The sequence below is a fragment of the Ambystoma mexicanum genome, chromosome 12 (genome assembly GCF_040938575.1).
Source record: "Ambystoma mexicanum isolate Mex_15411 chromosome 12, UKY_AmexF1_1, whole genome shotgun sequence".
In the NCBI taxonomy this organism is placed as follows: Eukaryota; Metazoa; Chordata; class Amphibia; order Caudata; family Ambystomatidae; genus Ambystoma; species Ambystoma mexicanum.
Genome location: NC_090936.1, coordinates 1,008,461,477 through 1,008,474,297, shown reverse-complemented (window position 1 = coordinate 1,008,474,297; position 12,821 = coordinate 1,008,461,477). Strand labels below are relative to the sequence as shown.

The 12,821-nt window shown below is 49.3% G+C and overlaps 1 protein-coding gene across 1 annotated transcript in view; it reads left to right on the top strand.

The window, feature by feature from the left end:
- KCP (kielin cysteine rich BMP regulator) overlaps positions 1-12,821 on the top strand; it is an 823,409-nt gene that overhangs the window by 284,194 nt on the left and 526,394 nt on the right. The window contains exon 6 of the mRNA XM_069629543.1: positions 4,169-4,308. Within this exon, the coding sequence (XP_069485644.1) occupies positions 4,169-4,308 (140 nt within the window). The remainder of the gene's footprint in view (positions 1-4,168; positions 4,309-12,821) is intronic.

Below are 12,821 nucleotides of genomic sequence, written 5' to 3'. Positions count from 1 at the left end.
GAGGGGGCCATGGGGCATAGTGTTTGATTGGGGGTGGGAGCCATGGGGCATAGTGTTTGGTTGGAGGTGAGGGGGCCATGGGGCATAGTGTTTGCTTGGGGGTGAGGGGGGCATGGGGCATAGTGTTTGGTTGGGGGGTGAGGGGGCGTTGGGGCATAGTGTTTGGTTGGGGGTGGGAGCCATGGGGCATAGTGTTGCACTCCAAGAGTGAACCCAATAATAAAGCTAAAACAGGCACAGTTAGGAGATGAACATCCTTTGCTTTTTGAGGAAACCTGACTAATCGAAGGCCATACTCATCTTTGGCAACCCAAATAGCAAACTATAGCAGTCCAAAATAACGGAATGTCCAATCAAGGGTCAATAAAATATATATAATTTAATTAAACAGACGATATACAATAACAAAATAGAAATAAATTATAACAATGGAAAATGTGTAGTACAAAATGTAAGTTTGAAATGCAAATAAAAATCATTAACCCTCAAAAACGTATTCTTTTTCTATGTGTTTAATACAAATTGGGGGTTGAAACAGCGTCCTGCCACGCCCCGCCTACCGCCCTGCCCACTTTTACTTTTTGGCCCACTATAGCCACCATGTAAGGTACTTTCGGCCCTCTGTCAAAATCAGTTGTGCACCCCTGGTGTAGTGGCTACAGGTTTGGGGGGGTGCACTCACCACAATGACCGGGAGAGGGCCACGCACAAAAGGTCTCACCAGCGGTATGCAACCTTTTGGGCTGCAATCCGCGAGTGTGACCTTTTTTTGTGTGACCCATGGAACCCACACCCACAGAAGAAAAGTACCACAAGCACACTCACCCTAATAGTTACAGAAAACGTGCGCCCGTCTCTGTATTTACTTAAACCCCAAGACATCTATTGAAGTGTTGAAAGGCAAAGGGTCTTCTGACTCCATGGGCATTTAATTATCTGTGTAACACATTTCCTCTGATCACAGCAAATCATTAGATGGCGGGCTTGATGCCTCTGGTCGATAAATCCATTGGGTGCCTATTCCATCCTCCAATGGGTTCACAACTTGCATAGAAAGATTACCTTCACACACCAGGGCCCTCAGCAGGGCAGTTTCTAGTCCATTTTGTGCCCAGGGCGAAACACTAAATTGCACCCCCCCGTCCCGCACGCTTGGCATGGGCGCCACTCCCAAATTATACCCTGCGGTTAAGTAACTCCTACCCAACGTCAATAAATCCTGTTATACACATGAAACAGGTTTTATTACATTGTGATTCAAGAACTTTTATTAAAATAGCTTTTTAGTTTTCTGATAATTAGTGTCTATTTTATTTCTTGTATGTGTGACTTATAAAAGCACATCATTGACTTTTTGGATCCTTTCTGGTCCATCGGCCAACTGGTCCTTTATTCGTCACTCTCCTCTGGTCCTTGGCTCCCTTGCATACCTGCCAGGTATTTCCATGTCCTTTGTGACACTGAGCCAGCCCGGGCATTTCCTGTTAATTGCTAGGACTGCTATTTGTGTTCTTCCCATTATTAGTATGGGCCTAGAAGGACCTCCATGCAAAGTGAAAATCCAGGACTGGCTAATGGCGTCACGCATGGCATGGACCCCCCACTTGGCAACAAGGCCCTTGTGAGTTGCTCCGCTTTTCTGTCACTCCTCTGATCCGTCACTCCCTTGTGAGTCACTCTTCTCTGGTCAGTTGCCCTTCTGGTTTTGGGAAACCTGGTTGATCGTTCTCCTCTGGTCCTTGGTTCATATGGCCCATCACCCCTCTGGTCATTGGTTCCGTCGCGATTTGCTCTTCTGGTCCACCACTCATCTGGTCCTTGGTTCATATGACCCATCGCCCCTCTGGTCATTGGTTCCCTCATGAGTTGCTCTTCTGGCCCATCACTCCTCTGGTCCTTAGTTCATATGGCCTATCAACCCTCTGGTCATTGGCTCCCTCCTGAGTTGCTCCTCTAGTTAATCATTCCTCACATTTTGATGGGTGGTTACCGAGGATCATTTTTGGCAAAATAAGGGACGAATAGAGTAATTACAAAGTGTCCACTTATACTCCCCCAAATGAACAAGCCAAGTACCAGGTGCTATGGCAGTACTGGCAAAAGGACTCAGTCGTCTGGTTCATGCTAGAGTTGGCCTTTCAACGTACTGAGCAAGAAGGAAACTCAGCTCTCTTTAACCAAGCCTTAACATCAAACTTTGCACTCGAAGTACATGCCAGTGTTTTTTCAAAGCAGTCCTCAGAGAGTTAATGACTTTTGAGCTATCACCACTACTGGTGTAGTAAACATGTCTTAACCAGGTCTGCCTTCAGCCAATTGATTTATAAGCACTGTGCATGTCCATCAACGAAGTCTGGTTAAAAAAATAATTAGCAAAGCCGACAGTTTTTGGCTTGTGTATACGTTTTAGGCATTTGCCAGGTACTGCGAATAGATGCCCAGGTCATAAAAAGTACTAATGGACGTGCCTTTCTGCAATTTCCCCAGTTCCCTTTCCTTTTGAAAAAACAGGAAGTGAATGTTAATATGGTGCATCCACCCTGGTAGAAAGAATGGCCTAGTGTGGACTGTCGCTGCTAAAAAAACACACCAACTCAGGGGACAAACCGGCCCTGGGTGTAAACATGATCCTAGACTACAAACAGAAGTTTGGGATGTGGAACCTAGTCATCCCGAGTAGATGGAAGGCACCAGAACGGATGGGCCGAGTGGTGTTGTCACTGGTTCTGGTTTCACCCTGACCGTGTAGGTTCCCTCTGCTCTGCCCCGGGCAGGAAGGAGAGGAAGCCAGGACAGGGATCTGTTCAGTGGGACAACCTTTGGCCTCCCCGTTCAGGAGCGGAGATGCCATTGCTGGTTGGCCCCATTGCTCGCACTACTTCTCTACTGCGCCCTCCCCATGACAAAGTTTGAACGAGCTGCCTTTGGGATCAGAAAGAGGCTTCCTTATGTAGTGGAATAATCAGTGCACCATGAAAAAACACCCCCTTTGTGTGGGTTAAAAATTAGTTTTTTTTAAAATGCCCTTTTGTACCATGTTTTTAATTGTTTTTAAATGTGCATGGAGACAGAAGCCACCTGGCAAACCTATGGCTCTGCAGTAATTACCACATGCGCGGCTCGGCCAGTTAATACCGTGATCTTTAGGCCAGTGCCACCCGTGCCCTTGAAGAATGCCACGCCTAAGTCTGCGCGGGGGTCACAGCACCGCTGGGTTGAGATTCACGGCGGCCCGGAAACACGTGCTAGATTAGCCTTGGAAGGCAACTCAGCATCACAGTAGCCACACCAGCGTTGTAATGATCAAAACTATACAAAACCTACAGCAGCACACAGAAGAGCGTGCCACTGGAGCCCGCCCCAAACTCCTGGTGCATACACCAAGCCTAGAACCACACCTAGGAACTAGAAATCAGACACACAATGTAGACTTTCTACTAGTCCAGGGGCACATCAACAATTATATAAACACTGCCACCGTGACTACTACAGTGCACACAACACTGTAAGCAGTGCTGCACCACCGATAAGCCACGGGGAAGTTAACTCCTAACATTATTGTTTCTTCACATCACCCGCTGCGGCGCCGAGTCTGATAGTGACCCCTGCTGCTAATGAAATTTAGCAGCAGGGGTGCTGGTGCCGCAGCAAGCATTGAGGAAGTTCATTGGAGGCCGTTTGTTAGCGATTGCTAGAGTAGAGGCAGCGGGTGCTGGCGCCGCCTCTGATTTGCTCACGTTAGGTGCCGGGTTAGGCACCTAACGTGAGCACATCAGAGGTAGAGCCAGCACCTGCTGCCTCCACTCAAGCAATCGCGCCCCGAGGTAAATGCACCCCCAGGACAATTCGAGCCCTCACCAGGGTGGGCGATTGTGCCCCCGTGGCTATTGCGCCCTGGGCAGTTGCCCGCTTCGCCCGGGCCAAGAAACGGGCCTGGCCCTCAGGATACAGCAAACAGTCAGAATGATATGCCATGACGGGATGGGCATAGCTGCCGGTACCCAAGCCAAAACTGAAAAGTAATAATGTACCTATTGGGTGTCCTAGAAAGTTATGTCATGTAGTAAGTCTGTAAGTACCACTTGTTTGACTCGTAAAGACGATTACGTTCATTCAGTTTGAACATGTACGCGCCTGATTGTTTTTTCACTGCCTTTTTGCCTTCTAGATCCCTGTGCCTCCAGCCCTTGCCTGAATGGAGGACTTTGCCAGCCTGCCCACCCTGACTCAAGACCACCTCCTACTGGATTCCGCTGCCAGTGCCCGCTGTCCTTCACCGGTGACCTGTGCGAAAGGCCTCAGTTGCAGGTAAAACCTAGCACCCACGCAGTCCCAGTGCCCATGCAACAGCACCCATGCAGCCCCAGTACTCATGCAGCAGCAGCCCTCATGCAGTCCCAGTGCCCATGCAATAGCACCCATGCAGACCCAGTGTTCATGCAGCAGTAGCCCTCGTGTAGTCCCAGCGCCCAGGCAGCAGCAGCACCCATGCTGCCCCAGTACTCATGCAGCAGCAGCCCTCATGCAGTCCCAGTGCCCATCCAATAGCACTCATGCAGTCCCAGTGCTCATGCAGCAGCAGCCCTCATGTAGTCTCAGCGCCCACGCAGCAGCAGCACCCATGCAGCCCCAGTACTCATGCAGCAACAGCTCTCATGCAGTCCCAGTTCCCATGCAACAGCAACCATGCAGTCCCAGTGCTCATGCAGCAGTAGCCCTCGTGTAGTTCCAGCGCCCAGGCAGCAGCAGCACCCATGCTGCCCCAGTACTCATGCAGCAGCAGCCCTCATGCAGTCCCATTGCCCATCCAATAGCACTCATGCAGTCCCAGTGCTCATGCAGCAGCCCTCATGTAGTCCCAGCGCCCAGGCAGCAGCAGCACCCATGCAGCCCCAGTACTCATGCAGCAACAGCTCTCATGCAGTCCCAGTTCCCATGCAACAGCACCCATGCAGTCCCAGTGCTCATGCGGCAGTAGCCCTCGTGTAGTCCCAGAGCCCAGGCAGCAGCAGCACCCATGCTGCCCCAGTACTCATGCAGCAGCAGCCCTCATGCAGTCCCAGTGCCCATGCAATAGCACTCATGCAGTCCCAGTGCTCATGCAGCAGCAGCCCTCATGTAATCCCAGCGCCCAGGCAGCAGCACCCAGGCAGCCCCAGTACTCATGCAGCAACAGCTCTCATGCAGTCCCAGTTCCCATGCAACAGCACCCATGCAGTCCCAGTGCTCATGCAGCAGCAGCCCTCATGTAGTCCCAGCACCCAGGCAGCAACAGCACCCATGCAGCCACAGTACTCATGCAGCAACATCCCTCATGCAGTGCCAGCGCCCAGGCAGCAGCAGCACCCATGCAGCCCCAGTATTCATGCAGCAACAGCCCTCATGCAGTGCCAGCGCCCATGCAGGTCTGTCGATATTGTGGTGCCTTCCAAGCAATGAAAAAATCGTTTTTCAAACCAGCTCTTTAGAGAGAGCAAGGATGCGTGCAAAAAAAGAAAACTATACAGATATATGTGAAACTAATATGCTAAGAAGCGAGCACAGACAAGCTACCAGGTATTTTGTCATTATTGTAAATGTCAAGATAACGGCTCCTAATCTTTTTTTAAAAACATTTTTTTAATCATTGCATTCTGGTTCACTTCCTCCCCACTACTAGTGCTGAAGCCAAGCACACCTACCGCTTTCTCTTTCTTCTCCAAACAAACATGGCGTCTATAATTGATCATTTGTACGCTGCCCTGCAATATAATTGCGGTTCATGCTTCCGATGCTTCAGTCTCTACACGTCATAGTCGCATGGTGCAGGCAGACAATAGTGCAACAGTGACATCTCCTGTCCAGTTGAGGTATGGCTTTGAGAAAAGATCTAAACGTCACCCAAGCAGCAGTGACACCTGGTGGGGTGCGTCCTTAAAGGACCGCTAGGTGGTGGTCCTAGACTAGGACTTTCTTTATACATGGTACAGCACAGAAAGAGCCTGCTAGATTATGATCACTAAACAGAGTGTGCTAGAAGTGCTAGAGATGATCAGGGGAGAATCCAGCATTGCAAGAGTGGGGGAGTGAAGCACGAAAAAAAGTCCTGCTACTTTTCCCCCAAATTCAGTGCATGCGATTCCATACGGTATCATGCGCACCCCCAATCAACTTTTCTGGTAACATTAGTGGCAGATGGCATTTTAGCACATTCATATAACAAAACAAAAAAAATCAGGACAAGTATAGATGTTGGAAACTCATCTATTACAGCTGTATCCCGGCTCTGTTGGGCAACATACGTGCAAACATCAAAATTTGCATATGGATCGCACAAACATAAGTGGCTTCCCAGAAACAGACATTACAAGGAGCATCATCAGTCTTTGATACTTGGAGGCACCATGGAAGTGACTTTACAATAAGTTGCCATAAGTAAGCCAAGTGGCAAAAAACATTGTGGTGCAAAATGCCTAAATTGGTCTATTTTTTATATATGGAGCAACTCTATAGTCATTAGCCTTTTTCAGAGACGTTTTTATGGGAGGGCAAAAGGGGCACTTGCCCAGGGCCCCCACCTTGGAGGGGGCCCCACAGGCTGCCTGATCTAAAGTAAGATTCCATTGTTCACCAGACTTAAATAGCACATGCCAGGAGATTTTAAGGCATGCTGCTGAGGCACTAAACCTATTCTCCAGCCTGGGGTCTGTCATGGATTCACATGCTCATGAATATTCCCTGTCGTCAGGCTGGGAATCCTCCGTAAAGAAAAAATCAGTATCAGTTTCGTTTCTGATCTGTCTTTCTTAGTAGTAACCAATCACTGGACTCTGGGTCATACTGCCCCCAGCCAATGACTGCCCTCTCCCTAAGCCCCGCCCCTGGCAGCCATCCTCAGATTTTTACCGCACATTCAAGTGTTGGCAGTCCTCGTGCTATTGCTCTCGAGCTTTTACTGCGTTTTGCATTTTTTCGCAACGGGGACCCGTTTTGGTATTTCTCTACGCCCCTCAAGGGCGAAGTTTCGTCGAGTTATGCTTCTTGGAGGATTCCAGAAGTATCTGAGGCCTACCTCGTGGACCCTTGGACATGGCCCAGGAGAAGGGAAGCTCGACACCCGGATCCAAGCTGTTCAGGAACTGCCCTGTATGCAAATTACAGAATGTGTTCAAGGAGGACAAGCATTCGAGATGCCTCTACTGCCTTCACGAACACGAAACGCACGTGGAGAAGGACTGTGCATTTTGCATGAACATGTCGGATCGGACTATGAGTGATCATCGGACCCGTCTCGCCAACTGGCTAGAAGGCAAGAGCCCATCAGGTGTGAAGAAGAAGAAGTCAGAGCGGTCTTGTAAGTCCTGTGAGGGCGCCCCGGCGACAGGGTTCCAACAGAAGGCAAAGCACTGCGAGTCTGCGGGCACCGGGAGCACCGAACGGTCTGGCTCCTCGGCTGCCAGTCAGGGCGCATCCTCACCGGCGCCATCAACCACGAGCCAACGCTCTGGCTCGGGGAAGAGGAAATCCGAGAACCCGGCTAAACTTCTAGAGAGGCCCCGGTCGATCTCGAAGGAACCAGCCGAGGGGGAGCGAGTCGGAGACCCTCCTCCCAAGGTGAAGGCCGCAAGCACGCACAAGGAGGTGAAGGCCTTGATTCACCCAGCTACGGCCTCTATCGAGGAAGTCGTGACCGCCCTGGCGCAACCTGTGGAGGCTGCCCCAGTGGAGGCGACCGCGGGGCCCAGAGTTTCCCTGCCACCGCGGAGGGAATCCTCTTTTCAGCCCATCGAGAAGACCCCCGTGAAGACCCCGGTGGGAAAAGAAGGGGGGGGCCGGTGGCCATTACGGACATGGACACAGCCTCCGAGGAGGAGCTGGTTGAAGTCGTGGAGGGCCTTGACAAGAAATTGAGGAGGCCCAGTCCCACGGGAGGAATCCCGATGAGGAGGACGAGAGCGACAGCGTCCAAGCAATTCGGTGGATGGGCACCAGTGTGCATCTGGCGGCGGGCACGGACTTTCAGACCCCAGCCACTAGGTGACGGTGACGACGGTTGCCTCCCTGGAGGGGTGGGAAGCGCACACTGGAGATCTTCATGCGAAAGGCCTTTGGCTCCCGGAGGAGAGGCCGCTCCACATCAACATACTGGAGCTCCGAGCAGTGTTCTCCCGTTCCTCAAGGGCAAGGTGGCGAGGATCTTCACCGACAACACCACCACGATGTTCTACATCCGGAACCAGGGAGGAACAAGGTCCTTCCAGCGATGGGGGAAACCTCAGATCGACCTGTTCGTGACGGCGACAAACTCCAAGTGCCAGAGGTTCGCCAGCAGGTTTCCCCAGCCGAAGAGCATGGGCGATGCTTTCTCGTTCCCCTGGGACGGCCTGTTCCTGTATGCGTTCCCTCCATTGCCGTTGCTGCTCCGACTCATCAACCCACTCAAGAGGTCCCGGTGCAGGATGATCCTCGTCGCACCGGCGTGGCCGAGACAGATGTGTTTCCCACCTTCTGGACTTGTCGGCGTCCCCACCAGTCAAACTGTCAACGGACGCAGATCTTCTCTCCAGAGAAGGAGGCGCCATCCTCCATCACGACCTGGAGTCTCTGAACATGCAGGCCTGGCTCCTGCAGCACTAGAGTTCAGAGGATACGAAATCCCGGCGGACTGCAAAGAGGTTCTTGCAAAGGCCAGGGCGTCCTCAACTCTTAAGTGCTACGGACACAAGTGGAAGAGGTTCTCTGTCTGGTGCCATGCACAGAAGATTAACCCTCTACAGATTACAGCCCCTCAAGTGCTACCGTACCTACTGTCGCTGGCCAAGGCGGGACTAGCGCATGCTTCCATCAAGATACACCTGGGAGCGATTTCCCGATACACCAGAACTACACCAGAACTACGGGAACTGTGGTCTCATCGCGTGGTGAAGGAATTTATGAAAGGACTGTTCCGATCGTTCCCACCGGTGAAGGCTCCGGTCCCGGCTTGGGAGCTCAACGTGGTGCTGACCAGGCTCATGGGGGCCCCATTCGAGCCTCTGCATTCGGCGCCGTTGAAGTTCCTGTCGTGGAAGACAGCATTTCTTGTGGCCATCACCTCCGCACGTGTGGGAGAGAACCAGGCCCTATCCTTCAAGCCTCCATACTTGACCTTTCATGAGACGAGGGTGGTGCTGAGGACGCACCCCTCCTTTATGCCCAAGGTGCTGTCGGACTTCCATCTCAACGAGCCCTTGGTGTTACCAGTTTTCTTCCCGTCGCCTTCGTCGCCGGCTGAGAGGACTTTGCACTCGCTGGATGTAGCTAGAGCGCTGAAGTTCTACGTGGACCACACGAAGAGTTTTCGGTAGATGTCACAGCTGTTTGTGAACTTTGGACCTGTGAACCAAGGGAAGGCCCTCTCGAAGGCTTCTATTTCCAGATGGCTCTCCGGCTGCATCATGTACTGTCACCGGTTGGCAAACCGACCGTTGCCTGGCCGTCCGAGAGCCCATTCGACCAGAGTGATCGCTGCTACCACGGCGTTCTTGTCTGGTGTGCCCCTGCTGGACATCTGCAGGGCTGCTACGTGGAGGTCGACGCACACCTTCATGAGATTCTACTGTGTCGACCGGGATTCCAGGGAGGAGTCCTAGGTCGGCCAAGCAGTGCTGCGCAACCTGTCCGCCAGAAGGTGGGCCTGGTGAGGAGGTAAGAGTTGCTTAATGTTGAGTTTATGTGATGCTTAATGTTGAGCCTTTTGCCACCTGCCGTGGTTGTGCATGTGTGTACTGCTATGTATTCTTATATTCATGAGCATGTGAATCCATGCCAGACCCCATGCTGGAGAAAGAACAAGTTACTTAACTGTAACTGTTCTCCAGCATGGGTCTGGCATGGATTCACATGCAAACCCTCCCGCCTACCCCTCTGCGGCTCTTCACTTGGTCATACTGCCACTTTACGTGCTACCAAATCTGAGGATGGCTGCCTGGGGCGGGGCTTAGGCAGAGGGCAGTCATTGGCTGGGGGCAGTATGACCCAGAGACCAGTGATTGGTTACTACTAAGAAAGATAGATCAGAAACAAAACTGATACTGATTTTTTCTTTACCGAGGATTCCCAGCCTGACGACGGGGAATATTCATGAGCATGTGAATCCATGCCAGACCCATGCTGGAGAACAACAGTTACAGGTAAGTAACTTGTTCCTTGCCTGTCTGTTTTGGCAAGTACATTCTGCCTTGATCAATTAATCATTTAATGGTTTCTGTGTTCACTGTGGAATACATAGTTTGTGTGTTCCGTACGACATAACTTCTGTAGCATTCTTCCCTTCTTGTGGGAATTATGTTGATCATGTGCAATAGCAAAAGTTGAAATCCATATTGATAAATTGAGTGCCACTATGATTCAGAAGTTAGCTCAGTGTGTTAAGCACTCATTGCAGAGATATGTGTCCATATGAAAGATTAGAACAGCACATTCTAGCAAGGCTGGACAAACCTTTCCTATGACTGAAGTTTATAAACCTACCTGCATATGTACTTGGTTTTGCAGCATAAAAGGTGCTATTATCAGCAATGTTCCTGCACCAGTAAGGGGTTGCTATAAAAACGAACCTGTCATTTGTATGGTGAAGGTCTAGAAATTGGTTTGTTAGGGGCCGTTCTAAAACCTAGGCAATCCCCTCCCAAGATAAGCATAAACTATCAGTCCAAGAGGTGAATAAAAGACTGTGGAACCAAAGTGTTCATACTTGTCTAATGGCTTTGCCAGCAGACGATAAAGTGATCCGGGTCAAATCATATAATATCTCTTGCACTACTGTGCTGTCTACTGTGAGGTTTGCCTTCTTGCATTCTGGTGGCATCGTTTAGCTCATTACTTGATCTTTCATCTTATGTAGGCCATTTGAGTGGAAGGGGTGGTAGATAGGAGAGAGCGGACCAGATGTTGTAGGCCTTGGGCAACCATATTTTAAGGTCTGCTCGTTTGACACAAAGACCTTTTTCTTTTTGTATAAAAGTCAAAGGTTTTTCTACACGTTTATGAATGACAATTTCACAAGCCATTGTTTTGGAAGTATTTAAAGCTTAAAAGTACAGAAGACATACCTAGATTACATCTGTTAAATCACATTGATTGATATGCTGGTACTTGTATACTTCCATTGATGATGGAGAGAATGAAGCTAGAATCATTCCCATTTTGCGTAGCACCCTTCCGTAATATTTTGGATTTAAAAATGGTCAGGTTTAAAAATGTGATTTGTGTACTTTGCAAGTCAGTTTTATAAAATAAGATTGTTTGAGTGGTAAGAGCTGGAAAAGAAAGTGTTCAAATGCAGAAATTGCAGAGTTGGCACAAATCCCAGCTTCACCCCTTTAGAAATGTGTTATCCTGTGCATCTCATTTAATCTTGTATTGCCTAACCTCTCAGAATTGCCAGTCCCTAAACCTTTCAAAATTGTCAGCCCTTCAGAGTGATTTCCTTCTCAGGGTATGATCTTTATCAAAGCCTCACTCACGGTTTCACTGGCTATAGGGTTACTTTCACTATAATAGTGAGCATTGATATACTGCACACCACAGGCACTTATTCCCTTGATCTCTAATGGCAACACTATTTGAAAACCATGTCCCACTTCTAATATCAGTCTTTCTGGATAGAGACACCTTCCTGGTAGCTTCTAATCTGCATTCACTATCCATGATATGCTATGTGCAGCCTTCTCCTTCCTTACAATTGGTCTACTCTATCCATGCTTCAACACTTTTGTATTCTTTAATGCAGCTAATGTGAGTTCTCTGCCTATTCTGGGTTACATGTACCTTTTACATACAGTCCTGCATTAATACTACATGCTACATACCTTCCCGGATGCTATTGATAAAAAGTATCCTGTTTCTATACTAGAAGAGAAGTAACCTCTTCGTAGACTGCTAATGTTGGCCTTCAAATGCTACTTGTTTATCATTCTGATTAGAGCAAGAATGAAGAGGGTAAGAGGGCTTAAAGGGAGTAAATATGCTTATTTTGAATGCTGCAGGGAAGCATATCAATCCATAGGTTATGCTCACAGTGGGGGCGTAGGGTGACACCAGATATTCTTGACCACTTCATTCCTTTGGTTTGGTGGAGGGCGGCCCCAAAGATGTCCAATGCCATGGCCCCAAACATGCTTAAGATGGCCCTGGGCTTTTTTTCTAATAACATCATGATATAATAACATAAGATATGAAGTGAATCACGTACAGAGCTGCAGATAAAACAGTGTGATTAAATGATTTGCCCAGGATCACACCATTTGGTTAAATGCTGGTATGTCGATAATTTAAGCAACTGTGCACATTTCTTCCCCGGTTTAGTTGACCTACATTTTTATTAAGGTTTTGCTTTGCATTGCATGTGCTTAAATAACACGTCATAGCAATGCCTTGGAAGCAAATTACATTACATAGTAAACTAGCCTTTCATAATAGACTCATTTTGCACTATATACATCCTCATAGAAATATGTTGAGAAATAAGAGCATGGCTTTAGTTGTATTCTCGCCATCCTGCATGCAAAGTCACAATAGCATCATGCAGATTAATGTGAGCCTAACAACTCCCCAACCCCTCGTGGGTTTTAAAGCCATAGTCATTATTTCATAAAGCCTGCAGCATTATGCACCCTTCTCACTTCTGATCCCCCACTATTCACATTTCTTAAGGGACAAAGGTCCCTGCTAATAGTTCCCCCTCTCTCCCATCAGTGCCTAATGGCTCCAATTCTCTGTGCCAGGACAATGACGGTGCTGAGCAGGCACACAGTGCTCTGCACCCTCATGGTCCTGCCAGCGGGACACCTCTCCCATTT